Consider the following 27,828-nt stretch of genomic DNA (forward strand, 5'->3'; position numbering starts at 1 on the left):
ATCTTATAATTAGATTCTATGTAATCAGTTTTTCAATTGCTAAAGCTCGCGAAGAGAATATATTTAGTCATACGATCTATAATATCTTACAAAATATTAGTCCAATTTTTTTTCTATTGTAAAATTATAAATAATTTATTTGTATCGAGACAGTAAAAAATTATTAAGTTATTGTAACAAAATTCTATCGTGAAATTATGATAATATACAATTAAAATAATCTTATTACAAATTGAATTAATTTAATGATATATAAAATAACTCTAATTTAATGATATATAAAATAACTCTTCCAAACGATTAAGCTTATCACTTTCTTGCTTCAAGTGCACACGTGTCAGCAAGATCCTATTTTCTACGAAATATTGGCCAGATTTATCGCCAGCGGACATTTTCTAATCCGAATAATCGCTCCGTCAGAATAACGCCTTTCGCTTCGCTTCGCTCGAGAAGAGCCTGCTTTACTAACGCTTGACTAACCACTTGTTTCATGCAGCATATAAGACTCGGCCAAGATCCGAGCTCTTAGAGCCGGCGGTAGAGACGACGGAGACGACCAATAGTCAACCAGCCACGTCACACTCGATGGGCGACTTATTGTCCTTCCCGAAGCAGGCGCCGTGTCAGGATTCAGTTCAACCAGGTGCGATCCCGTCTCAATGCGTCGAGACATTCCCTTACTATAATCAAGTTGACCGAGGTTTCCCACGAGTCAACGTCGACGAGTACCGTTCCACGCGGCAAGATCCGTTCTCCATTTTTCGTCAGAGAGGCGCGTTTCGCGGCGTCGTCGACGAGAAAGAACACGTCTATCGTCCTTCCACCCCCACCGTATCTCCCGTGCGTCTCCCGAGATCTCGTATGCCCTGTCCCTTAATCTCTATCACGAGCGACAACGAGATATCATCCATCTTGTATCAGGACGAGAGCGACGAGAGCGACGATAAAATCATAGAGGAAGAAGAGAGTAACGTGGAACAAGGCGGAGCTGCGTCGAGTAATTCGACGGACACTTTAAATCCATTCGAAAGGATCACCACTCCGCCGCTAGAGTATGCGGGGACTACGAAAGATTACAAACACTCGTTACTGACTTTCGAAGAAAATTTTTTCGATGCTATACCCTACATCGATCAAACTGAAGATATTAATTACACGGAATCCTCTGAATGTGTTCAAGTAGAGCCGAGTAAGAAATGCGAGCATTGTATTAAAGCTGGTTGTGACGACAACTTTAATCGTAGAAATTCTCAGAAACGTATAAATGTAGATCGCGATAGAAAACAGACTCTAAGTGTTCCACAATCTAATTTTGAGTTAGATACGGGTAGCAATCAGAACTTTTCATCAATTTCTAGCTCCTTCCCTACAAATAAATCAATATTGTTCGTCAAAGACGCTACAGCTGGGTCAAGTTGCATTACAGAATCTAAGTCGGGTGACTTTTCGCGTCTTCAAGGTGTGGACAATATCACAAAACGTACGTTGAACATCGATGAACGATATGGCGATAAATTAGACGACATTTCCAATTCCGAAGATTGCGCGGATGAGTCTAGTTCCACGATTAACGATGATTGTGCGTCGAGCAGAGCCGATAGAGACGCCGAGGGAGGAATCTCGACTCCTAAGATGTACACGATAATGCCAGAGTTGCATCTCGATCTGAGCGGACTGAACAGCGATGTGTCCAGTGACGAATCCAAAACGGAGAAATGCTGGAAGTCGCCGGAAGAAGTGCGTTTAGGGTGCGGCAGAGTTGCAGCGCTAGCGAAACATTTCTCGAAGCTTGGCGATGCCGGTCTGATCAAATTCAAGTCCACCAAGTTGAACGGTTCCCGTCAGTTTGTGTCGGAACCGAATATCATAACGCCGGATAAAAGCGACGAACATTTACATAGACCTTGTCACGCGCAGAAAGAATATAAATCAGATTCGGACTTGACAAAAGAAGGAGATGAGAACTTTCGAATCTGCTCAGCTGAGAGGCGCAACAATATCGTTCTAGTTGACGTTGAAACCGATGGCGATTTCGCGATCGAGGAATGTAGATTTCATCATTGCGGCGCTAGACGAGTTACAATTGCCAGGATTCCAGTAAAGGAACAAGTTACGACTGATGCTAAGGAAAGTTCAATTCTAGCAATAGACGAGAATCATGATAAGAATATTTTCAAAAATAAAAATCAAAGTTTAGTTGGTACGAAGAACATAGCTTCGACTAAGGTTGAAAACATATCGAGTAATGGTAGCAAAGATCAAGTGTTTCTTGGTATCAAAAAAGACGCAACTTTTGCAGAGGCTGAAGATAACAATATGGCAATCGATGACAGCAAATCCCAAGCTTCTTTTACAGTGGAAAATCGAAAAGATGTGGAAAAGTTGTTTCCAGCAGAAAAAGATAATATCAAAGATAGCAGTTCCAGACTCTCGCTCGAACAGCAGCAAGTAATCGCAGAACAACTCGAGCAGTTCTCAAATCTGGATAATACCGATGCGCCTTTATTTATTCCGGAGCAAGACTTGGCGCGATCTTCTGCCGTTTCCACAATAAATGAGAATAACGGTACATCCGCTTATAGCGATTCGCCTCAGTCAAATTTGATAAATCAATCAGAAACAACGCCTCGAGAGAAATTATCGTTGTTGACCGATAACTTTCAGAAAATGTCGAAAGCTCCTGACTCTTCATTATCTTCTTCCCTGCCTTCCGTTCATTCACCTTCCCATTCTTCCATCGTACTGTCGCTATCGAACGTTGCGAAGAGTTCTCGGTCCTCGGAAGATATCAGGTCACAGGTTCGTCAGTATTGCGAAAAGCATCCCAAATGCCTATTCATAGACATTTCTCATTCCGCCGCTAAGAATTGCTCCAACAGCAGCTTTTTAGAGAGCTCGTTGATACTTCCGCGACATGCGAATGCGTATTCACGATCGGGTGATAACAAACTGAACGTCCTGCGAATGCGAATTGCTAAACCTCTCTGTAAGAGCGAAAGCAATCTGATCGGTACTGCAATTTATGGAAAAGAAGAGATTGAGAAAACCATAGATCTTCACAAGTCCACTAAGACGCGAAGCTGTGAAAGTATCTTGAACAGCAAATTTTTATCTGATTCTGACGATCGATCGCGATCTTCCGAAAATCTTCGCGAAGATCTTGATTCATCTCACAAGTCCTGCAACAGATCGATCTCGAGTCCCAAGGGAAGTACGCGATGGCAACGTCATCGCTCTCTCGAAGAATTGAAATTGAAAAAAGGCTCCAGGAAGCGAGACAATCCGATGAATTCTACTTCAGTTCAAACTGCCGAAGACCAAACAAAATTTGGTGAATTCTTTGGCGAAAAATTAGAGAACGGCACGCGATGGAATCGTCATCTGTCGCTTGAAGAATTGGAATCAAAGAGAGAACCGCGCGAGAAAGACAGATGGACGAATTTAGATCGAACTACTGAAGTACAGAGATCTGACTGGAAAAAAAGAATTCGTACAAAGCGCAAGAGCTACGATCGGCTGAAAGATAGCTCTTTTAAATTATCGCGTGAAAACGAGACAAAAAATATCGGACGATTAAGAGCGGAACGGAAATCTCAGAGCGAGTTTGACATTTCGAGACGGAAGTCCGATTCGGAGAGGGACGGTTGGAGCTTCCGCGAGATCAGCTCGCTGAAAGATGATGACCGGTCCGCCTTGCGTAAGCTACCACCACGTGTTATACATTGAATGTGCATTTAGTCGAATTTTTCTTTCTTCAAGCACTTTCATTCCGCCTGAATGAGACGAATGGAAAATCGACGTTTGCAGACGGATCAGTGTCGCACGATTTATTATATCTGTTTACATACATTACGTTTGCTCCTATATTTATTTATAACGCGGCCGTAGTGCCCGAATGATTTTCAACATAAATCATTTTCACATCTTTTTTACAATACTTACGTTGTTTTCTGGCATGGTTTATAAAACGATGAAATCAAAAACTGATCAAATTATTTTTATAAAATTAAGATAATAAGCTAAAATAATACAAAATTTTTAGAACAATATGTTTTCCGTCTTGTCATAATGAACTTAAAATTTTTTTTCCTAAATGAAGTTGGGGAATCCGAAGACTTGAGCAGAATTAAGAAATTGATTTGGCCAGTTTTTGATATAAATGCATCGATTAACATTTATGTTTAATTGATTTCATCATCTGGTTTTAATTCAGAAATGGATTTGCAAGTATTATCCTGCAAATTATAAAATATGACACTAATAGATATACTTTTGTTCCATAATAACACGATGTTCCGCTGATACGCAAGCATGATATATTAATACAATTTTCAGGTACTTTCTTTTGTTGCATTGCTATGCCTACAGTAGTGATATATTTAACAACGTCTGCGATATTACGTGCACATAATCATAGTTATGTGCGTAGAGAGAATACTTTATGTAATTCGATGTGATTGTTTAATTACGATATTGCACAGTAATTGCGACAAAATAAGTACCCTTTATTTTATAATTATATATATATTTTTATTTAATTAACTTAATCACATGAAATCAAACTCACGAATTAATCACATGCAAACGTGCACGCATGAAATACATGTTTAAATATTTAATATTTACTATGTATAATACCTTTTCCGCAAAATCCAATGCAATAATTTTTTATTATTCTATTGCAATTATAAACTATATCACTTTTAAACATTAAGTAATCATATCATACTTTGTCCAATCACTGCATCCAACCAACGAGAATTATTTCATAGTTTTGTTGAAACAATATCACAATGCATATCACAATATCACAATATCACAAATTTGTTCGCTGTAGCTCGTCATTGCCATAAGTGTCTTTACAGTTGGCCGTATGACATTTTCTTTTTCCACCGCTTTCAACGTGTCAAAGTTAGACTTCGATGATCCAAAAGAGAGCGTTCTCGTTCTCGACAAATGTGTGCTTTGCGTATGTGCATGAGTGATCATTTTAATATTGCGCCTCGGCACCTTCGTGTTCACCGATGCATTAACTCAAAGCTGTCTCTTTGTGTACCCGCTTGGGCTACCGCAGGTCCTCGTCGCATGAGCGAGCGAGATTTACCGTCGCGGCTTGGACACGACGCCACTCCTCAGCAAATCCACAGCAGCAAGTCTGTGCCGGCATTGCATAGTAAGTAAGAGCGAGCTTTGTGTGTGCATATCATGCCCGAATCACACAGCTTTAGCGAGTTTCACTAGACAGATTAGCATAAGAGGAACGTCTATCTCTTATCGAATCACGCAGCTTTATCGGGTTTCACTAGGTAGATTAAACGTAAGAGGAACATCTACCTCTTATTAGACGATTTAAGTAGGATAAAGATGTATCTGATAGAAGAGTATGCACGGCTACGTTTACTCGTTTGTACATAAAAATTGGATTTACGTAGATATGGGTACCGAGACCAAGCAACAGCATGAGGTGTTTAATCCTGGATACAGCAGAGCTTCTTCCAGTAACAGCGTTACACCGCCTGTTCAACCACCTCCTATGGCGACGATCAACAGTGCAACTTCTTTACGTTCCAGGTATATATCTTCAACTCAATTCAGATCGCTCTCGATACATATTTTAATATATCTTTGTATTTTATACAACTTATCCCCTAAGCAAACTGGAAATAATTTTCAAGAATTATTAAGCGCAATTTTTCGAAAATGTCTTTTATAGGACAAATCAAAAGATTAATTTAATCAACTTTTTCTTTATTTGTTAATATATTCAGTATCATAATTGTATGTAAGTTGTAAGTTGTACATTCTGCTTGTAAAATATCATAAGAAACAATATATTTATCAGAATAATGTATGCAATAATGTATTCTAGGTCGAGCCATAATTTGCACGATTCCATGAGAATCGGAACTTTACCGCCCACTGGCTTAGTCAGCAGGCAGCAATCGTCGCCTAATTTGAATCCAAATGCAACGCACATGAACGCACCGTCGAGTGCACAGGGCACAGAAGCAGAGCGATTTTATCAGAATCTGAGTATTTATCGAAATCAAGACCCGACTGTGAAACAACAAATTAGTTTACAACAACCAGATGACAGGTATAGATATACAGTACAACTTTTATATATCTTTAATTTTAGATTTTCCTATTTTAAGCACTTCTTTTCTTACATTTGACATTTGATTATACGTGCATAAAATGAAAATGTCATTGTGCACATGGATCAATTTAGAATAATCTCATAATTTTTCCTAAATGTTCTGAACATTTTCTAAATTTATCGTTGCATATTGCAGGAATCCTCAGCATATTCAAAAGAGTTCCCTGAGGGGTTCGCAGAACTCGTTGAACCGTCCATCTACCATGGAAGTCGGCGGTCACATCCGAGACCGTCCGACGTCCGCGTATGTCACCCCAGGCCAGCAGCAAAGCTACTCGGCGGTCAGCAATCAGATGCAACAACACAGTGGAGGACCACCGCCGCGTTCCCAATCGTCGCGCGACATTATCCGCCAGGAGGCGAAGATGCAGGAGATGCAAGAGGAAGTTCGTCGACGAGAGTTGCGCGGCGGCGCGCCGCTGCTTAATCAGCATAGACCGCCGGGGATGTATAACATGGGCGCTCGAGTGGCAGCTCCTCCTGCTCAACAAATGCCGAATACCTTGAATGTACGCACGCCGAGACCACTCGGTTCCACGTCGAGCCTGGGCACGACCTCCAGCTACGCCGCGAGACAAAACGCGCCCAGTTACAATTATCCGGATGCCCAGCACACTCAATATAACAGCACGCAGTATGGTCAGTACGGCCCGTATAATCAGTACCCTAATCGGTATCCGGTAATCGGAGGTCAATACGGCCCGATGATGCCCAAACCGAAGAACGAGGCGATCGCGCGCGGCCATCAACCGATGCCCAATGAGAATCTACTCGGTAGAGACTCGAGCGGTCAGGAGACGAAGTCGTACGCCGAACAGAATCGACATTTCGCCGGCTCGCAAAACAGTCCACATTATCCAAACGGCAATCTGGACCAGCGCATCGATCAGTATGGAAACGATAACGTCAATCGCGCGCAAAACGGAGAAAGCCACTCTGTGACGACGTCGGAAGTGCCGCCAACGAGACCATCTTTACCGTCTGGGGAGTTTAACGAAAGTCCACCACCACCACCGCCCAGTACTTCGACGCACCCTCTGTACAAGCAAGCCGACACAAGGTATGTATCTTAACGCATCTTGGAAGTTGCTTGTTGATGATTAAATTTGATCCTAAATAATGGAAGAAAATGTTGCAGGTATACCGCAAGCATGCAAGATCCACCACGAGGTAGTTATTACCCTGCGGGAGGAATCAGTGCCATGCAGCAACCGCGTCAGTATCAATATAGCGCGACAAATCCTTGGCAACGAGAAGAAAGAGAAAAGGTAATAAGTAATAGTAATTAGTAAAGGAAAATAATAAATGAAATGGTAGCTTTAATAAATGCAAATAAATCTCCTTAAAGCAATAATTTTTAATTTATAGATTTAGTTTCTTACATTGAAATTTTCTGTTAGTAATTATTGTGCAGTTAAGAATTTCAGTAACAAGTTTTTTGGAATTTGTAATTTTATTTTGTATTTTTCTTTAAGAACATTTTTATTTGACATTGCTGGTATCTTTAGGAACAAGCCCGTAGGAGAGAAGCCGCTCGACAATGGCGAGATCAGCAGATCGCCGAGCTGAGCGCGCTGGCGCATCGAACGCAGCAGCAGGAAGAGCAGCTGCGAGCTCTCCAACTGGAGAGAGACTTCCAGAAGAGGGCGGAGGAGACTGCCAATCAGGACGATGACGAGGAGAGTAACGATTTAGACAACGAGAGCGTGCAGCGCGTTCAGGGCTTGCTGAGAATGGCGGCCAGTCAAGACAGAACTGTCCAAGGAACTATGCAGCCACCAATTTTATCGAGAACGATCGCAGGCAACCAGTCTATGAGAGGTGGTTTGCCTCTCCAGCCCCTCAACAACCAACCTGTCACCAGTAGCCATGCTCATATTCTATCCAATCAAACGGTGTCTCAGAATGTTGGGATGAGTGGTCCTGGTCAAGAAAATAGTGGCTTGCATGTGCAACCAAATCAGCAGCAACACCAGCAGCCGCAACAACAAACAGCAACAAGTCAGAGCGAAGAGCATGTATCGACCCCTAGTTATGGCACACCTATTAGCCATTTCAGTTCCGGTCAGAAGTCCTATTCCATAGGCATGTCACACTCCGTGGAAGACAGGGAACTACAACGGAGAATGGACGAGGTGAAGCGGAAGCAGGCTGAATACGAGGAGAACCAGAAGAAGCAGGAAGAACAGCAACAATTACAGCAGCAAACGTATCAGCCGAGCCAACATTCGCGAAGTCAGCTGCACCCCGGCATGTTACGCTTGGATAACTTGATTATTAATGGCCCCAACGTATCTATGCGTTAGTAGATTAAACATAAAGCTTTTAAAACCTTTATGGATTAAATATTGAACTTTGATTCTCTGTATTCTCATATTTCTTTAAAGAGAAATTGTCTTGAAATATTTGTTTTCTACCAACGAAAGATTTGCAAATACACTATATTTTTGTTGTGTTTATTGAATGTATTACATATTCGACTCATGTATTTTTATTATTTTATTAAAGATATTTTTTTATCGTAGCTTCGCAAAACAACGTAAATGATGCACCCCCGCCACCAGAACGAGGCTCCAGCTACGCTGTTATGTCTCAGCAAAGTGCTCTCAGATCAAACGGCTCGACTACATCTAATCTACCTCCCACTTCTCAACAGCCAGCATCTATGAAAAGGGTCTCTTTTCATGATTCGAATGCAAATAGCGAGTCCATGCTGCGCAATGTATCATCTGGAACATCAAACCCGCCGTCAATCTCAATGGACACCATTAGAGAAGATCCCAACGTGAGTAATTTTCTTATATCCATTTTTGTAATTCTTATCATTTCCCTGCTTTAATTTACTTCTATTTTATCCTATGCTTTATTTTGATAAGCATAATTGAGCCACATATTTCACATAATTGATATTGTTTTAAAAAATTTGAGTGTTTCGCGTTTCCTTTATAATATTTTAGTATCTAGTCATTATCACATTATCTTTCATATTAATTTCAAGAGAAGTAATTTGAGATCATACCATACAAATCTCGTTCCTATTTTCTGATGTACGGTCTGTAGTTTAAATAATTAATTAAGAAATTAATATCCCCTTAAGGGATTAATTTATATCGCCAATACGAAATTTATTATAAATATGAATATCCTGTCGAAATGCTTACGATGGCAGATAAACAAGTAAGGTACAAATGTTAAAACAGATCATGCTACATCATGCTGTCTACATTACGATGTTTACAATGCATGAACTGTCAGTTATAGTAATTATCATCTAATGATCATGTATCTCTCATTCGAGCATTATTCGCTGTATCTAAAATTAGATGTTTTATTCATATTTTTCATCCTATGTGATCTACATTCATGGTTTCATGTTGTATATGACTGATGCTAGTCTCTATGATTGTTGCTTTACGCGTATACCACGCTGGTTGCTCCCAAAAATTACATACTTGTTGCAATACGTTGCAATACGTTTGCATTTAAACTCGACATTTCTTCGATAAGAATTTAATCTGGGACTTATCATACATCATAATATGTTAGATATTAGACATTTTGCATTGAGTGTCAAATTTATTATCCATTAAGCTAAATTACATTAATTCAACGAACTATAATAGTTTAATTTATACAACACTAATTGATAATGGTGATGCACTCTTATTACTTAAGATTTTTTAATTTAGTTTATTTAATAAATTAATTATAGCATCCTTCAAGTTTTTTGTTTATTGTACATATATTAAATAGATTATTTATTAATCTTAGCTGTCTTGGATTAGATTCCTATCGAGGTCCTTGCATACGCAAATTACGCAAGACATAATGTGCTGCTATATTGATATTTGGAGACTTTTTGGAGTCATTTACCCCTGGGTTCCGTAAAGCGCATATGCACGCATTTTTTATAGTAAACGTTACGTATGCTATAGATAAATGCGCGCATATGCGCTTTACGGGGAACCCGGGGTACATTAATTTATATTAGACAAGTGCAAAAGATTATGCCCGATTTCAGTAAATGTTGTTATTGATGTTGCACAGTGTGTTCGACAGTGTCGACAGTATTATATGTATATCAATATATATTGGCAAATATATATTAGATATATATTCCATTATTCAATTGTGCTTTCAGAATTTTATCAACGACGCGGAGAATTTATTAGCCTCTCCCAAGACACCAGAAGGGTCCGGGACTTCGTTTACTGGCGCCACCCCCGGTGTGATCGGGGCTCAAGAAGTCTATAAGTAAATTTTTGTTGCATACATACACTTAAGATTTAAAGAGCTACTACTGAATAAGCAAGTCCTTTGGCACAAGTATGCTAAACAATTGGTTGTTCCAGGGATCCGAGGCAAAAGCGACTAGCGGAGAAGCAGAAGCAGCAGCAGAACTCACAGATTGGCGCGGTGCCGGAGAAGCTCAGCTTCAAGGAGAAAATGAAAATGTTCGCGATGGAGACTGGCGAGGACGGCACGCCGCGGGATAAAGTTAAGATCTCGCGCGCCCAGCGTGAGATCGACAACATCAGCAGTCCGCTTAATTCCAATAGTAACAACAATAATAACAACAACACCACCACCACCAGCGGCAATAACACCAATAACAATAGGACCTAAACGTTGCATTCTTATTTTCACAGGCCTTAGCAATTAAGATAGATCAAATATTTTTCGAAATATCTAGGACGCTTGGAGAAAAGTCATGATTGCGAACTACGAATTGAAGAAGCACGATGTACGTGAAGAGGTAATCTTTTTAACATTTACATTATCTAGCCAAAAGACATCATTGTCTCGCTGCTAACATAATAATACATCTGTAGATATATATCTCAATTTTTTACAAGAATGACAATTATTTAATTGAAGGCGCTATCGTTAGCAAAAAGTAAAAAAAGTTTACACAACTTACATTTATCTTTTTTATCCGAGAGTTCGTATCATACATAATAATTAAGATTACCGAATTTCTGCCTTATTTTTCCCCCGAACGTCCTAGATACTTTGTCGTGCGTTTTCCGCTCAGATAAAGAAAGAGACATACAGAGAAATATGTATACCGCGCATAGTTGTAGTTCCACAAACGACGCATTAATTAATTTTATTACTAATGATACCACACGAGGGCTACTTTGCATTCAGAATGAATCCGATTAGCCGGCGGCGACTCTTCACACAGCGTTGAAGTACAAATAGAAGCTTTTGTATAGCTCTTTGACCAAAAATGTTGTGTGTTCTGCGAAGAGAAGGACCAATAAATAACGTAACGTTGCGGACGTACTGCGTTAGTCGCGACGAGAAAGGAAGCTGTCCGGCCGTTCTCGTACGCGACGCGTACCAATATTCCTGACTACTTCCGGACCAACATAATCTTATTATAAAGTAACTGATATAATCTGTCGAGACTAGTATGGCATAGGATAAAGGCTCGCGAGTACTAAATAAGCTTTTGAGAGGCGCGGATTGTTTCGCGAGGGTAGCTCGCGAGTGTACATAAGGAGGAGACAGACGGTAGGCCGGGCAGCATGATTATCGTACACTTTAGTTTTATATTTATCTCTCGGCAGTGGAAGATTCTGATAGATATATATATATATATATATATATATATATATATATATATATATATATTTAAATTGGTACCACTCTATATTTACACACTTATGCCATTATGCACTTAACAAAGTACGACAAAGTAGCGAAGGTAGATAGAAAATAGAACGGAAAATAGAAAAAAGAGAAGGGGAGAATATGTTCGCACGAGCGGGAGCGTATGTGCGTATAAATGAGAAAAATGAGGAGTGCGAATATAACGAAAGATTTATATTTATATATAATACCTGTCCCAGCAGTATAGACGGCACTAGTTTAGCTCTCGTATTAAAGCTCTATTTTGCGTAGAGTTCGAACGAGAGTTCTATTCCTCATAGAACTCGAATGACGGCCCTACCATTCTGTAGAACTCTGACAAAAGCTCTTAGAATACAAACGGAGGCTCTACTTGCATAGAGTGTAGAATAAACGCGTTACGCGATATGGATAATGCAACCATGATGAAAGATTCCTATTTTGAAGTGTCGCCATTCGTTTCATTGACAATTTCTAAGGGAACCGAAATCTTAACGCGATGCATTATCGATATTTTATTGAATTTAGATGGCGAGAAACCAAATTTAGTTCTTGCTAATCTTCGAAATATGATTAAGAATTGTTTTTCTTTTGTTTCATTAGTAGTACTTAGAAAGAATTGTTTTTGTCTATTAAGCTTGTTCTTACAAAAGCCATCTTTTGCTAATGTACAGGGTGAATCACTTAAGATGTTTATCGCAATATAATCATCACTTATATATATATTTTTTATACAGATTTATAGAGCTAATTAGCATTGCTTATTTTTATTAATTGGTTAATTAAGTGCTTATATTTACTTTGAGATGTATTTGAGGATATCACATATAGAGATATAAAATAAATCATGGATTGTTCGCAAAATTTATATTGTAATAATTAATATTTTTATTATACATATAAAAATGTTATTGCAACATACATTTTAGCACATTGCCGCAAAATTCAATATTTATTTTATATTGAATATGAAGAATCACAAGGAGTGTTGGAACAAATTTGTGTTCTCAATAAAATGTTTCAACGTATTTTTTTATTATTGAGCGATTTTTTTAATTTACGATAAATAAACAACGCACATAGGCGGCATTTTTATTTGTCACATAATGTATTATTATTTCGCAATTTCTATGATCATTAATAATATATTGTAAAATTAAGAGATATCGATTTTTTTAAGAACGCGTAACTCTCGAATTGCAACGCGTCGCGTGTGATCAGCCGAGAATCGACATCTTAAGTGCCTCACTCTACGTAATCCCTCTGTTAAGCGCCTCAACGCTAAGTGATAATCAAATTGTTATCGTTGGGCGCGAGATTTGCTCGAAATGTTTCTTCGCGTAATTCTAAAACTTTTAAGTTTAATCGTATTCGATTTTTTCACACCTCGAGTATTTCGCGGATGTGGAAGCAGTATTCCAAAAAAAAAAGAAGAGAGCTTAGTGATCTAACGTGAAGAACAAAGTGTAGCAATATTAGGATGTAAGGAACAACTTATGTAGTAACTGTACAAACGATCGTTGAGAATGTTTGTTGATTGATCTTGCGCGATAGGAATCGGCACTCGGGTCGGTCCGACTGACGCTGGAGAAGTATTTCACGTTCCACTCAGTGCTTCGGTTATATTTGTTAAAATTGTGTGACATTCCTCACCGTCCAAGTCTGTGTTCTGTGTTACGACATTTTACAACGTAAAATTATCGGCTGCTTTCGTGTTTTCGACAGTATTCTCGGGAACTCCGAGTATGTATGTGTGTGTGTGTGTGTGTGTGTGTGTGTGTGTGTGTGTGTGTGTGTGTGTGTGTGTGTGTGTGTGTGTGTGTGTGTGTTTCGAGTATTATTTGTAAAAATAATTTGTTTCCGACGTTTCTCTTTTTGAAATTCATGAGTATTATAAAGCTTATTTTCCGGCACACAGAGATAGAGAGAGAAAGAGAGAGAGAGAGAGAGAGAGAGAGAGAGAGAGAGAGAGAGAGAGAGAGAGAGAGAGAGAGAGAGAGAGAGAGAGAGAGAGAGAGAGAGAGAGAGAGAGAGAGAGAGAGAGAGAGAATGAGAATGAGTGTGTGCACAGAATGCAATACTAACATCGCGTAACTAACAATACAATATTAATACAGATCAATACTAATATCTTCGCTTCCAAGAGAAATCATTCGCGTCTCTATTCTCATGTAACATTCTCGAATTTGTCTGTTCAGCTCTGCTTGAGAAACGGAGAGTTGCGTTGCGATACGGAATATCTATATGGACGATCTCTTAAAAAAAAAAACAAGTGACTAGCGCATTAAATTGTTCGCTTAAATAAAGCATTTAATTTTCTTCAGAGAAAAGCTCTGCGATTAATCTCCAGCGATTTCAGTAATCGCTTTCCACATCCATAGAGAATGTCTTCATAAATGCGCTTTCGTCTTATTTATCTGTCTCTTTTTATATATATTTTTCTTATTTCTTTCGCGCGCTTATGTCGAGATCCGATATTCCAGTCTTTATCATTCCTCCACCTGGGAACGATAGTGATAATCTTGAGCAGCTTGTTACACACCGTCGTGCGATAAATTTTGCTCGTGATCACAACGAATTTCCGCTTTCGAGCTGTACGCTGATTGTACAATTGTCGCGCGAGCGAGGTTCCATCGTCCGTAGTCTTAACTTTTTAGTTTTAATCAGCCATATCGTAGGTCAAGATCGACGTTATTAATAGCGACTAATTACTTTTGAAGAAAGGCTGTAAGAAGGATCATTCAAACGTATTCGTCGAGGTAAATTTTAAACTCGATGTTAATCAAACATACATGTATTAATAGATGAAAAAAAAATCAGAGGGAGAGAAAGAGAAAGAGAGAGAGAGAGAGAAAAAGAAAGAGATAAATGATAAGAGATAATCGAAAACTCCCTTATTGTTGTGTATAGCGAGCGTATATATTTGCACTATATTTTGTAAAACTGTTTTCATAATCTCATACAGAAATGAAAAGAGAAGAGCGATGATATCAGCCGTTAGGTTGACTAAACGCCGAGAGCGAATCAACACGTCACGAGGATGTTATTAATATTACTATATTTTACTTATAGTACCGATTGTAATTTCGCAAAGTACAGTATATTTTTTAATTATTGTATCATGTAATGTTATTAGCGAAATACGATATTTGACGGAAAATATATGTCAGCTGTATTCAACGCTCGATGCCTCCTTCCCCTTGTCTCTCATATTTCTTATTTATTTATTTTTCTATCGACGGAACGCGCTGATATCACCAAAATGCATTTCCTTTCTACTGACGCGACGTGCCGAATAAAGTCTCGTAATATCATTTAAAAAAAGACATATATTCATACATTGAATATTCACACAAGATTAAGAGTGATTATATTTGGTTTCGACGTGTTTCGCTTGCTTTAAAAATATTGCAGTGTTCCGCTTTCGCGGAAAATATCGAAGGGCAGGATATAATTTGCGAGAACTGTTTCTGCAAAAGAAGAGACGATTTTATTAACATTCATCGTTATAAAATACGTTGGATTGCAATGCATTTAATTCATTTCGTTAAGGCTATGCGCTTTAACAACAACGATTACATTAACGTCGTTCCACTTTTAACTTTTGATACTTTTATTTCTACATATATGAAGCGATTAACAGGGATCGATAATGAATTGAGTTTTTTTATTAGAGATTCAACGTTACCAAAGCTAATAATAGGCTACGTGAGCTTCTGGCAGATCCGATAGACTGTCATCAATAATAGCAAAATCTTTATATTAGAAAATAGATTTATAATAAAATAAATAATATATAAGATCCTTTTTTTTTAATATACAATTCCTATAACTTACATTCTGATTGAGTAGATAGACTAGAATTTCGTAAATAGTTAAGCGCGATTAATTGTATCATTGCGGATTAATATATAGGTACGTATAACTATAAGGTGTTACATCTTCACTGTATTTCGATAAAAGATCAGATTAATTTCAAATGGATTTCTCATTAACAGAGATATCATATTCGAGACGTAATACCTAAAGTCAAAGATCAAGAAGATCTGGGAAGTGATTTGTTCGAAACCCTGTCGAGAGGAAAGATAGTTTCGAATTCATTAGGGAGTTGTCATTAAAATTAAAGTCTGCGAACACACTGTGCGTAGATCTACGAGCTTTCAAGTCGTCATGTTCAATATACATATAAATGAAACGACGTTTCAGTATCGATTGTCAACAGGTGAGCGTACACGCACTTTAAAATACTCCAGTCGCAAATTTATTTTTAACAGCTCGCATGCGTACGAAAAAAAAAGACATTCAAAAGCGACGAACAACCGTTTCAACCCCGTCGATCCTCTCGGTAATCGTAATTTTATTTGATTAACATTCTTAGATTAGTGAAAGCCTCTTAATTATCACATCGAGCGATTGTTATTTAACCCTGTGCGCTATGATAAACATTATTATCGGCATTGTGGAACGCACGTCGTTTTATGCCACGAGCTCACGGGCGACGATCTCACATTAAATTACACGAAGCGCGATTAAACTAATTGAGTAATTCGATTAAGCGAATCGTTAACGGGTATTTCATATGCGATCGATTAATCAACGATTTTATCGTTTCATATGTAGCATCACATAAGGTTCTACGGAAGCGAAAATCTAGTCGTGAGACTAGAAACTCTAAAGAGACAAAAACGTGTCTCCTTATAGTTTACGCTTTACATTACATTCTATTTTGTATGTTTGGAAAAGCGAGGTACTAGTCGGTCGACTATGAGCGAAAAAATAACTCTTCTTCTCTCTACAACAATCTACCTGTGAAAAATAATTTATGTTTTTTGTAACAATCTATCTTTAATATATTCTCTATATCAGCGAATCAAGGTCCATCAGGGTCAAATTATAAAAATCGCTGTAAATTTGCTTTTACTAGAACCGCCGTAAGGTGTAACCGCAATAACTTGCGTACCTGAGAGACCTTCCTCTAATATAATCGATGTTATTTCGATCATTAACAATCTCGCCGTAGATCGTGTGTCATATGTACATACATCTTATTTAACGCGCTAAAATCGCTGCAACAACATTTGAAGCAACTACTACATCAGCCTAAAAATTTTCCCCAATTCACTGATTGATTTAATTCTCCCGCGTTCGTTTCTCTTTTCATTCCATAGGAATAATTGGGGAGTGGAAGATTTAATCTCGTGTCGTAATTCACGATAAATCATCATTGAAGGCGAAACGTAAAGCACCGATGTGTAACCGCTCAGCGTCGTCTCTCTATGCTAATGATTATCAAACAGTCTGGCAGTCTGGCAGACTTCAGACCACGGTCTTACATACCCGTGCTTCAGACGTAGGATACGTATTTGTGTTTGTCCTATGTTGAAAGCGAGGGATTCGTGATAATTATCGCTTTCAAACGAATGCCTGTCTCAATTAAAGACTTCGTTTTGTTCAACTTGTCCTAGAGCGATTAAGCCTATTCAATTCCATTTCCGTTGGAACTTGAAAATAAATAAGGACAGCACTAATCTACTTAATTAAAAAGTCTATATTCACATCTGACATTTAGCGCTGAATGTCAGGTATGAATATATATGGTGCTGAATATAGCTTCTCTTTTAATTATAATTCTATAAATTCGCCGTATAAAATTAAATCCTGCAAACTTCCTTTCCGATCGGTTTCCTTCTTTTCATTTAGTATTATTTAAGATTAAATATCGCAGATCTTCCTTCTAGTGCTATTCCAGGATTAATATCCTATAAATACTTCTAACAATACGTAATGTATAACGTACTGTGATTGTGGTCTCTCTCGTCTCAAGGTGTTCTTTCAATTTTGATTTTAATTATTTTCCTAGATCAACCTCTGGGGAACACACTGATCCTCACTACTCGATAGGAACATTCGTTATCGTTAAGAAACTTAAACGCCACTCCGCAAACCATTGATTTTTAAGTTTTAACAGGACGGAAAGGTATGTGCAAAGTATTATATCTCCTCGCTAGGCGCAATTCGTCATTTAGGCTTCTCAAATATATCTTACATAGCTATAACTATCCTTTAAATGAGTGCCAACTCTAAACCGTCGTATAAAATAGAGCTTCTGGGTGTTTTGAACAATTCCAACTTTCAAATACGTGATATGCAATGAATAATCAGCGAATAAATTAAGAAAAATTTGAAAACAAGTTACAAACTGTTCGATCGCTTCTAACTTTTTTGCCAAACCGGAAATAAGTATGGCTATTCTAAATTTGAGCTTCTATTATCTATTACAGACAGTGACCTGACTCTTTAAAAAATAGCTTCTCCCTGCCATATACACACACAAAAGGAAGAAATTGAAACTTTGTCAAGAGAAAGGAATTTTATACCACTTCAATATTCATTAGTCTTGTTACTTTAATCCTATAAAATTTTAATTGTATAATTGTCCTCTTGATATTTCTTCAATTTCTTTTCTTCTATCTTACTTTTTTTCATATATCCTGCCTTTCTGCTTAGCGCATTACTTTTTATTTTCACACGGGGCTTATAAACAAACGAAAAGTCACGCCACTGTCAATAATTACGCCGCAGATTGTACTACTCGATTTAATTATTACATATTATCAGCTATCACGACGAAGCTCGGTGTATCTTTGATTATCACTGCTTTTGCAAGCGGTAGCTGAACCTGGCAGTAAAACCTGATGACCGACATTTCGTGGGAAATTACTGAATACGATCGAGTCGGGATAAAATTGCAACAGTAGGACACAATGTTGCAATATTCTTCAATAATTAATCAATTGCTTATCAACTTTATGATAATAATTGAGCTATATCATCGAGATGATATTTTTAATTATATTGTTATGTTTAATTATATGTTACTTTTTTGGAAACTTTTCAGAAGCTTTCCAAGAGATGCGTGTCAGTGCATTAATGAAAAGCTTCTGAAAAACATTTCGTTCTTCCCAACAGAAATATCGGTCATCGTGTTTCGCGTGTCCGAAGTCTTTGATTCGCGGCACGCGAAGGGTCGGCCCCTCTTCCTTTCTTTCTCCTCAGCGTCCGGCCCATCGCGCGCAAATACAGAGAAGGCATTTCGCACGGCCGTGGTATTATTGGCCGGAGCTGACGGACGTGGTGTCGCTGGCGGTGGACGCGGTGTCCGACAACAGAGGCGGTAACGGCGGCGGTAACGGTGGCGTCAAGGGTTGCGCCGTTGGCCTCAGTAGCTCGTACTGTCCCCGCGACACCCGCACGGAGGGTGGCGACAGCACCACGTTCATGTTCTCGGGTAACGGCGGGAACACATTGTTCTGAAATTGACCGGACACGTTGCCCACCGGCTCGTAGTTCGCCACCACGATCACCTTGCCGCTTCTGCTGCACGCCTTGCCGACCCCGAAGTAACGGCTTCTCGCCCATATCAGCTGGGTGAAGTGACCTAGGCAAACGCTTCTTTGCATGAATTATTCTTCAATAAAATTAATAAAAAATTAATAAAAAATATATAAGAATGTGTAAACCTACAGAGAAGAAAAAGAAATGTTAAATCAAAACTTGTATACTCGTATATACGCAACAATCTATAATCTTCTTATAAGAATTTCAATTTTTTTTCTTGGTTGAACTATTTAAAACTTCGTTTAACTATATAAATGACTTTATTTAAGCAAGTTTTCTTCATTTAAGGCAATATAATCTCATTTCAAGATTATTGTTGCGTATGTATATACGTATACTCGTATAAGTATATAAGTGTTGATTTGACGCTTCTTCTTTTACTGTGTACGAATATAATTCTAACAGAACATAAATTTAAAAAAGTCTAATTAAAATACTAATACAACATAATAAATTAAATCAAACAATATAAAATTTATCTCCTATCATTTCTAAGAAAGACATTATAATCTTTCTAACTTTAGATACTGTTTTATTTTATTTTATTTTTTTTACCTGCGTTTACATTGACGTGGAGAATGTCCGGTTCCTTGAGAAAGTCGTACTGCCTCACGACGGAGTACCAGTAGGACGCGACTTCCTGTCCCGTGACATCGCTTGGTACCGCGCCACCGGGACGACAATAAAGATTGTGACCTACGTTCCGATCGTTCCTATAATAGAACGTGTTCGTGTGCGCCAGATGATTAGCCCATGATTGAGCGTACTCGCACAACTGTAACATCGAACAATAATGTATAAGTGTCGTTTAAGTTCTCGGCATGTTCTTGGGTCGTTTTCCGCGTTGCCCTTTATTACTCTTGATTTACTACCTGGGGTGACATGGTCAACGGGGGTGCGTTGTGCCGTTGCCGATAAACGTTGTGCCAGCAAAGGCACTCGGTGATGAATTCGCTGTCGCGCCAGTCGGTCTCCAGATCGCTGCTATCGTGCGTGATACTCATCGGTCGGTTGCTGAGTATCTGCAAAGAAAATCCATCTCTTGATACGTGCGAGGGGCACGCAATAAATCCATTCTACACGGAGAGAATTTTTTGTTATATTTTACCCTTAAATTCACTACAAACTTGGGACAACTTGGCAAACACCAAGGAATTTTTAAAATATACAAAAGACATTTTACAAACAACGTGATAAAAATTACCAAGCAGATTGGTAAATTTTGACAAATTATTGAAATTTCCTAGATATATTTTAGTAAAATTAATCAAACATATTTTATATTTTAATGTAATAGATATTAATATTTTTTATTATGGTAGATATTAATCAGAATAGCTCGCATAAAATTCTTGGTGGTACACGTTGTCCCACAACTACCATGATTTCAGGGTTTTTAACAGAAAATTCTCTCCGTGTGCGATCTATGCGATATGCCGCACGCGATATCGTACAACTCCGTCCTCGGGTTTCGTAAGGCGCTCGATCGCCTCCTTCGGGCCTCTATAAATACTGGAGTCCGCGAATCTCGAGCCTTTCAAGTTATAAAAATTGTAGATCCTTCGCGAACCCTAGCGAATTTCGGGATTCGCAAATCTCTAAAACCTGAAAATCTTGCATTCTTGAATTTTTAATCTACACAAGTTGTACAATCCTTGAATTCTCAAATCCTGAAATCATTGAGCTTGAGATTCGTAAGTTCTCTTTATAGGTTTCTGGATTCTCTTTGGATTTACATCTAGAATTTTAAATTTCGAATTACTGCGCTTTTGCATCCTCAGATGTCTACATCTCCAATCCTGATTCTCTTTCTCTTTAAAATTTAAAGGACACTATGGTATTCAGCCTTCGGGCGCGGAGCATCGCTTCGTGTCTCCTCAGAACCGAACACGAAGGAAGCGTTGCTCCGCGAATAAAATTTTGTGCAAAAGACAAAAAAACCAACAAAATCGAAAGATCGCCAAAACGAAAGTCAACCGAAAGTCCGAACAGACCAATTGTGCAATATCCCAATTGCACTTAGGAACCGAGATAACGGTGCGCCGCTCCTGACTTTAAAGTATCGACCCAAGTCCTTTGCGCGCGTGCTCCTTCGCTCTTTTGATTTCGTATTCCATTTCGAAAACAGTCGCACGTCAGATGAGCCAAGGACACAACGGAAATTATATTCCGCGAACCTGAGACACGTAATCCGGCGCGCAATGTTCGTCTTTAGCTTTCTACCTGGATTTACAAAAAGGCGCGACATTATTTGCTCTCTCACAATTATTTGCTATCAACTTCATTTCGTAATTGTTTTCAAAATAACATATAGAATAACAGAAAGATCATTTGGCAATGCGGTATGATAATTTCTCACATTTCTAGAAAGTATACTCAATGTAATTATCCTACTGAAATCAATTAACGCAGTTTAAAATCCAAGTTCTCAGTTTATCAGATCATCTAACAATTTAAAAGCGATTCTCAAGACAAATATACGCGCTAAAAAAAAGAAAAAAACAGGACTTAATTATTAAATTGAGGGTCAAGATCGTATATACTTTAAGATCATTACTTAAAATTGAACGAAATAATATTTTTCTGAGAGAGCGTATTCGCGATTTCTACCGTCTACCTTCTTCAGAAGTTTCGGCCGATTGTCCAACTGTTGTTGAGTCAGCTCGTAGTTCATCGAAGACGTGGTGGCTACTACGGGATCGGCAATTCGCTCCGCTTTGTACAACTTGCTCTGTTCCACTCTTTTCCTGAGGTTCTCCAGAGCTGTTGCCTCCTCGCGCTTTCTTGAAGGCGGCCAGTTCGAGGTATGGATCATGCTGATTCCGGCACATGGTGAATCCTGACGGGGACGAAATTAACAAACTGTTGTCTCAGTCATTGTAGCTTCATTGCGCGAATATAATTCGCCGAACACGATACAAATATATATTAAATTTAAATTGAAAATTAACTTAATCCTTTCTAAAAAAAGGCATGTTAAGTCGATAGTCGAATTTATTGTTGCCGCTTTTCCGCGATGCTGATTGGTTTTCTCGCTGCGCTTACTTCATTTGCAGCTGTCATCGTATATTTTGACAGTTGTGTGTATCAAGAAATTAATAGTGTAATAGTAATAGCATAATGTTAAAGCTAAATAGCGCGCGCGAAGCGCGCGTCTGTGGTGCTAGTATAATAAATTAGAGTAGAATAAAGAAATAAGCTTTTATATCCGAATGGAAGAAATTAGAACAATTTTCCGCTTGTGTGAGCTAATGAACTAATTAACTCACTGATCAATTAAGGGACTTTTGTAGAGATACTGTTCATTATAATTTATATGTACGACTCCTTCGGAGTACGACAAATCGACAAGAACCTCCGAGAACCTCTTTCGTTTCCCGAGAATAAAAAATTGCGATTTAAAAAATTCGTAAAGATACGGGATTGATGAGATAAACTCGAGAAAAACGCACAGAAGTGTAATGCGGTTTTCTGTCTATAACTTCCAAATCCTATAATTATAAATAATTAATAATATAAAAAATATTAATGAACAAATATTAATAAATAAGTGTTAATTTAATATAATTAAACATTGATAAAATGAAGATAATAGATTAATAATAGTAAATATTCGCGAATTAATTATAACTGTGGGAAAAAAAAATTGTAGATTAACGAATGTCGTGCGTAAAGTAATATTATTATAAAAAAAACACGTGATATGTATAATTAATTATATTAATAAAACGGATTAAAGATCATCAAAGAGTGTAAACATTTATGTAATCTTGCGTAATACTCAACGTCGTGAGATATAATCCAAAATAATGCTTCATCTATGTTAAAAGAAATGATTGATGATAGTGAATTGGATGATGACATAGATATGGAGAATGGTTCTTTGTATCTCTCCTTTGTCTTTCTCCTAGATTATCAATTCTTAAGTTGAAAGAAAAGTAAAAAGGGTAAATATGTATCTTTGAAAAACCCTCTCTGCTTTCCTAAAATAATCTTCCGATCTTAAGACACGCAAGTTCTAGGCATCCCGTGCCACTCTTTCCGATCATTAGTATCATTCGTGAATCTCTATAGGTTCTATAGAGCTTATGCACAGAGTTCCTCGCACGAAGGAGACTACTCTTCCGGGACCGTAAAACTCCTCTCCGAACGGAGGAGAGACGTGGACAGCCACGATCCCCCGTGGCCGCGTGGGGCCCGTCGAGGACCAACCTTGGAGTGATTGCTATTGGAAAAATTGAAATCCAGGTGTGCGGCCTGGCTGAGCAATCGTCGGCTCGCGGGGCACCGGTTGCGATTGATCATCTCCTTCTGCATCGCGTACTCGATGAAGTAGCTCTCGAACTCGGACGCGCTGTCGCGCTGCGGCAGGAGCTCCGCGGTCTCCTCCGCATTGCCATACGCGCGGCTCATCTCGCGCAGCTCCATCGCGGGCGGCCCACGCGCCTCGCACCACAATCCCGCGATCCACGACCGTGCCGGACCAGGCGCGTACTGGCCGGATTCAGCCTCAGCCCGCTCAGCCGCGCAAAACCGCGAGCGAGAGCGGGTACGTACCGCGGATACCGCACACTGCGGACGTACAACGTATGCGCGCCAAGTTCGCCGCGCACGCGGCCATCCGGTCTACGAAATTCCGCCCGAGATGTTGACACGAGGCTCCTCTAATAGTTTGCGAATCACGCGAATCTCCCGATTGATCAACGCCGCCGATAATGAGATGCCATTAAAAATTGGACATGCATCCGAAGCGGCTGGTTGAGCGGGCCGTTGTACTGTAAAATTAATATCAATTTTCTTTCGAAAGAGAATAATATGAAATGAACCGAGTAACCGAATTCATTTTTGGTCATTACTGATGGTGCTATAACTATAATTATCCCTTTTTCTAATTTTTTGGAATTATGAGATCTGTAAATTGAAACAGTGATAACATGATAAAATATTGATAAAACATTGATGCTTGATAAAATATTGATAGTTTGGTATAAGTTGAAATACTCGTATAACCACTATCTTCGATGCATTTTTAAAATTGTCAATAATATTAGCCTTCTCATAGTATAATTTGCGCAGAGCGTTTTCATCAGTTTTAGTAATACCTCGTCGATAACTATCTGCTTGAGTCGATAATTCTGATAATTATGGGATAGTGTGTAGTCTCGATTATCCTTTTTTGCGAATTATTCGTACGTTGCTAGTGATTAATAATGAAGAAGTGCTCTTTCTCTCTTTCCTGAATTATTACAATTTTCAATTCCCTGTCTAAACTAAAAAAATTACTGAAAAAGAGAAATGGGAGCAGTAAAGCTATATTTCGAAAGAAATAGGTATCAATATAAGAAGTTTATGTATCTGTCACTGTCAAAGATATCGATACGAAGATTAGCTTAGATATTTTATTTTATAATATAATATAAAAGAATACTTCTCAGAAGTTCACAGAGATATTATTCTTATCTAGGATATACGGATTCGGTATAAATCGTGTGATGAGAAGAATACCTTGCGAGTTTTCAGTTCATCGTTATTTATTATACAGAAATACATTAATCTTGGCTAGCATCCACATTCTCGGTTTGAAGTCCCTTGAACGACGAAACGGATATATATGTGACGAGGGTATACAGCTTGTTTGCAGAGTCCTCGTCGTCGTTCCTCCTCCTGCTCAGTCTTACACGAACTCTGAAGGGAACGTTTCTGAAAAGAGGAAAAATAATGTGTGATATATTCCTAGAACAAGACCAGGAGCTCTATTCTCGAATCGTTTTCATAAAACTCGCATGCGAAATTCAATGCATTTCAAATAGAAAACGATGAAAACGATTCGAGAATAGGGCTCCTGTTCTTTATCGCTGCACTGGACTGCACTAAAACTTTCTATCTCGCTTTCACAAAACTTCCAATATGTATCTATTTCATTTTAAGTACGAGTGTACACTAGTTCAGCAACAGAAAACAAGCCTATAGTTATTTGCACTCATTTTTCCACGATAAAATTGCAAGATACAAAGTTATATTAGACTGACAAATTTTCTCATATATTCAAAGATGTTCAATAACAATTAATTAATGCAAGAATTAACTATGACTGTATTAGCACGGTTTTATTTCTTGTTCTCAATGTACTTTATATTTTTGGTACAAATTATTACGTCAAATAATTCTAATTCGAATTGTATCCGAACAAATTATTACTCCAGGAATTTAAGCATGCCAACTTGAAGTTCTTAGGGCCGATTTCACCGTCTCCGATTAACTTGCTCCTCCGATTAAACTCACTCTTCGTCTCTTTCTAATGGTGCTTGTCCACCTGCGAGTAAAAACTCTCGATAGTAGCTCTCGAGAGTGATTCTCGCACATGGACATACTCCTGAGAGTACCTAAAGGTACTCTCCATTTACGAAAATCACTCTCGAGAGCTACTCTCGAGTTTTTACTCGCAGGTGGACAAGCACCATAAGGGGAGAGTTAGAAAGAGATGAAGAGTGAGTTTAATCGGAGGATCAAGTTAATCGGAGACGGTGAAATCGGTCGTTAGTTTTGTTGAGTTTTTATTGAAAAAAATACCTGATGCCTTTTGACCACAATTGTTTGTTGAGGCGTGTGTCTATTCTAACATCAGGTGTTCCCATCTGCTTCTCCGCGAACTTCCTGATCTCCTTGATCGCTCGCGGAGCGCGTTTCTTAAATCCAACGCCATGAAGGCGCTTGTGAAGATTTACGGTGTATTCGCGAGTCACCACCTCGTTGATCGCACTCTTTCCCTTCTTCTCAGAAGACTTTGCCATCTTTCACCTGCAATTATAAAATTATATCGTAATGACAAACTATATACGATCGTATGCAGACATAACCATATCGAAGCAACCAATCTCACGAAAAAAAAAAATTCAGAACAGAAAAAAAATCTCGTCAATTGAACAGAATGAAAGCCGGCATGTATCTTACGATGGAATAAAAATTTAAACGCTATTTGGTTCATTGTAACTTTGGACGTAATGCATCGTTGAACAAGTGTCACACCGAGCAGCAACAAACGCAATAAACGTCACGTGCTCAGCGCCGATTAACGGCCGAAGAAATCAGATGTGACGATTATTTCAACATTAATTCACGAGAGGAAGATTTACCGGATAATATTTTTGACAATCTAAACGCACGTAAACAATATAGAAAAGGATGTTTAAGGATTACAATCTACAAGAAATCATAACTACCTCCTCGATGCACGGTTAAATGCGGAAAGAACTAGAGGACTAGAAGATAGACGTTCTCTCCATCGACGTTGACGCGATGTAGCGGGGCGACTGGATATATCTGCCCGAGGCCGAGCTGTAGGACGCGCCAATTGGCTGGGCCACTCTAAAGCTGCAATTTCATGGTCGAATTTGAGGAGAATAATCGACTGTGATTGGTCAATTCTTGCGACTCACGACTTTGCGACTCGCATTGTAGACCCAGCATAATTTTTTTACGAATTAGTACCATTTAGCCAAAATATCGAATGAATCTTATTCCATTTAGGATATTTTTAATCAGTAAGCTCATATGTAGTTCCCGAAACAGCCCGATTTTGCATTTTTGCTCTTAAACATTTATAATAAATAAAATACGAGTTAAAGTGTGCACTTAGTGCATAAAGTGCACTGCCGCTATAGGATCCCCTTAAGCCAATGAAACTGCTGCTTTTCTGTAAGAGCTGCAAGTTGATTGGCTTAAACCAAAACTCGGACGCAGTTCTAGCATCGTGGACACAAGGCTTTAGACCCCGCATAAGTTTATCCGGGTCGCCAATCTATTTATGTTACTTGCATCGTGTAGAGACGCGCGAATGTTGAGCGGCTTTGATTTCTGATCGCCATTAAATCGTATCTTTTTCTATGAAGAAATAGCGTCCGAAAAATCAAGTTGAATATATACAGAAGTAAGTGTCGATTTCTATAACGTATATATCTAGTAGATAAACTTTATTTAACGCCTTTTACGCATAACGAAGAAATTGTTTCAATCAAAGATCACCAAGTCCGTTTTCGAAATTACGATCATTGTACTTACGACTTGCTTTCCAAGTAGAACAGCAAGTCACAATAGAATCAAAATAATGGCAAAATGACGGTGTTTGGCCACTTTATCATCATTTTAACCTCATTTTGACTTCATTGTGACTTTCTGTTTTACCTGGGTTGAATCGCAGAGAGATATCAGTAGTCTCATAAAAATTACATTACATGTTATGATATCAACTTTCAGCAAAATGTCGGAGATGAACTTGATAACGTGCAACAAATGCTTCGCCCCGTTGTACAGAGGGAAGCGTTCCTATGTCATCACACAGTGTGGCCACATTTCCTGTCACAATTGTTTACAGCAAGGTAAACTTTGAGAACAATTTTCGCGCGTTACGATTTATTTTCCGCGATTTCAACCGTTTACCATTTGCGACTTACAGCGAGCAGCAGTGTCCGCAATGCCAGCGTGGTACCAAGTCGCTAGCTCTGGAGGAGCCGCTCGCCGAGATTTTTTACCGCTTCACTCGTATAAAGAATTCTTATCGTTTGGTTTCTCCTAGTCCTAATTTCTTACGATCTTGTACCTATATCGCTTCTATTATATCTTAAATTTATACTCTT

At 38.6% G+C, this 27,828-nt stretch overlaps 3 protein-coding genes across 18 annotated transcripts in view; 1 reads left to right on the plus strand and 2 right to left on the minus strand.

The window, feature by feature from the left end:
- Positions 1 to 14,977, plus strand: part of Cno (adherens junction formation factor afadin) — a 48,814-nt gene extending 33,837 nt beyond the window's left edge. For 11 of the 16 annotated variants that reach the window (XM_071719214.1, XM_071719209.1, XM_071719217.1 and 8 more), the window contains 10 exons: positions 497 to 3,697; positions 5,075 to 5,173; positions 5,433 to 5,571; positions 5,870 to 6,097; positions 6,297 to 7,220; positions 7,299 to 7,428; positions 7,669 to 8,461; positions 8,686 to 8,945; positions 10,302 to 10,414; positions 10,513 to 14,977. In XM_071719214.1, coding sequence (XP_071575315.1) covers positions 497 to 3,697; positions 5,075 to 5,173; positions 5,433 to 5,571; positions 5,870 to 6,097; positions 6,297 to 7,220; positions 7,299 to 7,428; positions 7,669 to 8,461; positions 8,686 to 8,945; positions 10,302 to 10,414; positions 10,513 to 10,786 — 6,161 coding nt within the window. In that variant the 3' untranslated portion in view covers positions 10,787 to 14,977. The other 5 variants (XM_071719211.1, XM_071719218.1, XM_071719212.1 and 2 more) reach the window with 5 other exon arrangements.
- A 287-nt stretch (positions 14,978 to 15,264) lies between these two features.
- LOC139780556 (uncharacterized) lies at positions 15,265 to 23,740 on the minus strand. The gene is made up of 5 exons (XM_071719227.1): positions 23,408 to 23,740; positions 21,813 to 22,034; positions 20,068 to 20,217; positions 19,751 to 19,970; positions 15,265 to 19,235 (listed from the first exon to the last, which is right to left on the minus strand). The coding sequence occupies exons 1-5, from the start codon at positions 23,621 to 23,623 to the stop codon at positions 18,907 to 18,909; spliced, it is 1,137 nt and encodes a 378-aa protein (XP_071575328.1). The 5' UTR covers positions 23,624 to 23,740; the 3' UTR covers positions 15,265 to 18,906.
- A 968-nt stretch (positions 23,741 to 24,708) lies between these two features.
- Positions 24,709 to 26,567, minus strand: Rpl31 (ribosomal protein L31). Its single transcript, XM_071719206.1, has 3 exons — positions 26,416 to 26,567; positions 25,766 to 25,993; positions 24,709 to 24,895 (listed from the first exon to the last, which is right to left on the minus strand). Exons 2-3 carry the CDS (start codon positions 25,984 to 25,986, stop codon positions 24,745 to 24,747), a joined length of 372 nt encoding a protein of 123 aa, XP_071575307.1. The 5' UTR covers positions 25,987 to 25,993; positions 26,416 to 26,567; the 3' UTR covers positions 24,709 to 24,744.
- Between the last annotated feature and the right edge of the window lie 1,261 nt (positions 26,568 to 27,828).

The sequence above is a fragment of the Temnothorax nylanderi genome, unplaced genomic scaffold, assembly GCF_030848795.1.
Source record: "Temnothorax nylanderi isolate EJ_2023f unplaced genomic scaffold, tnyl_v1.0 TNYL_tig0284_pilon, whole genome shotgun sequence".
NCBI lineage: Eukaryota > Metazoa > Arthropoda > Insecta > Hymenoptera > Formicidae > Temnothorax > Temnothorax nylanderi.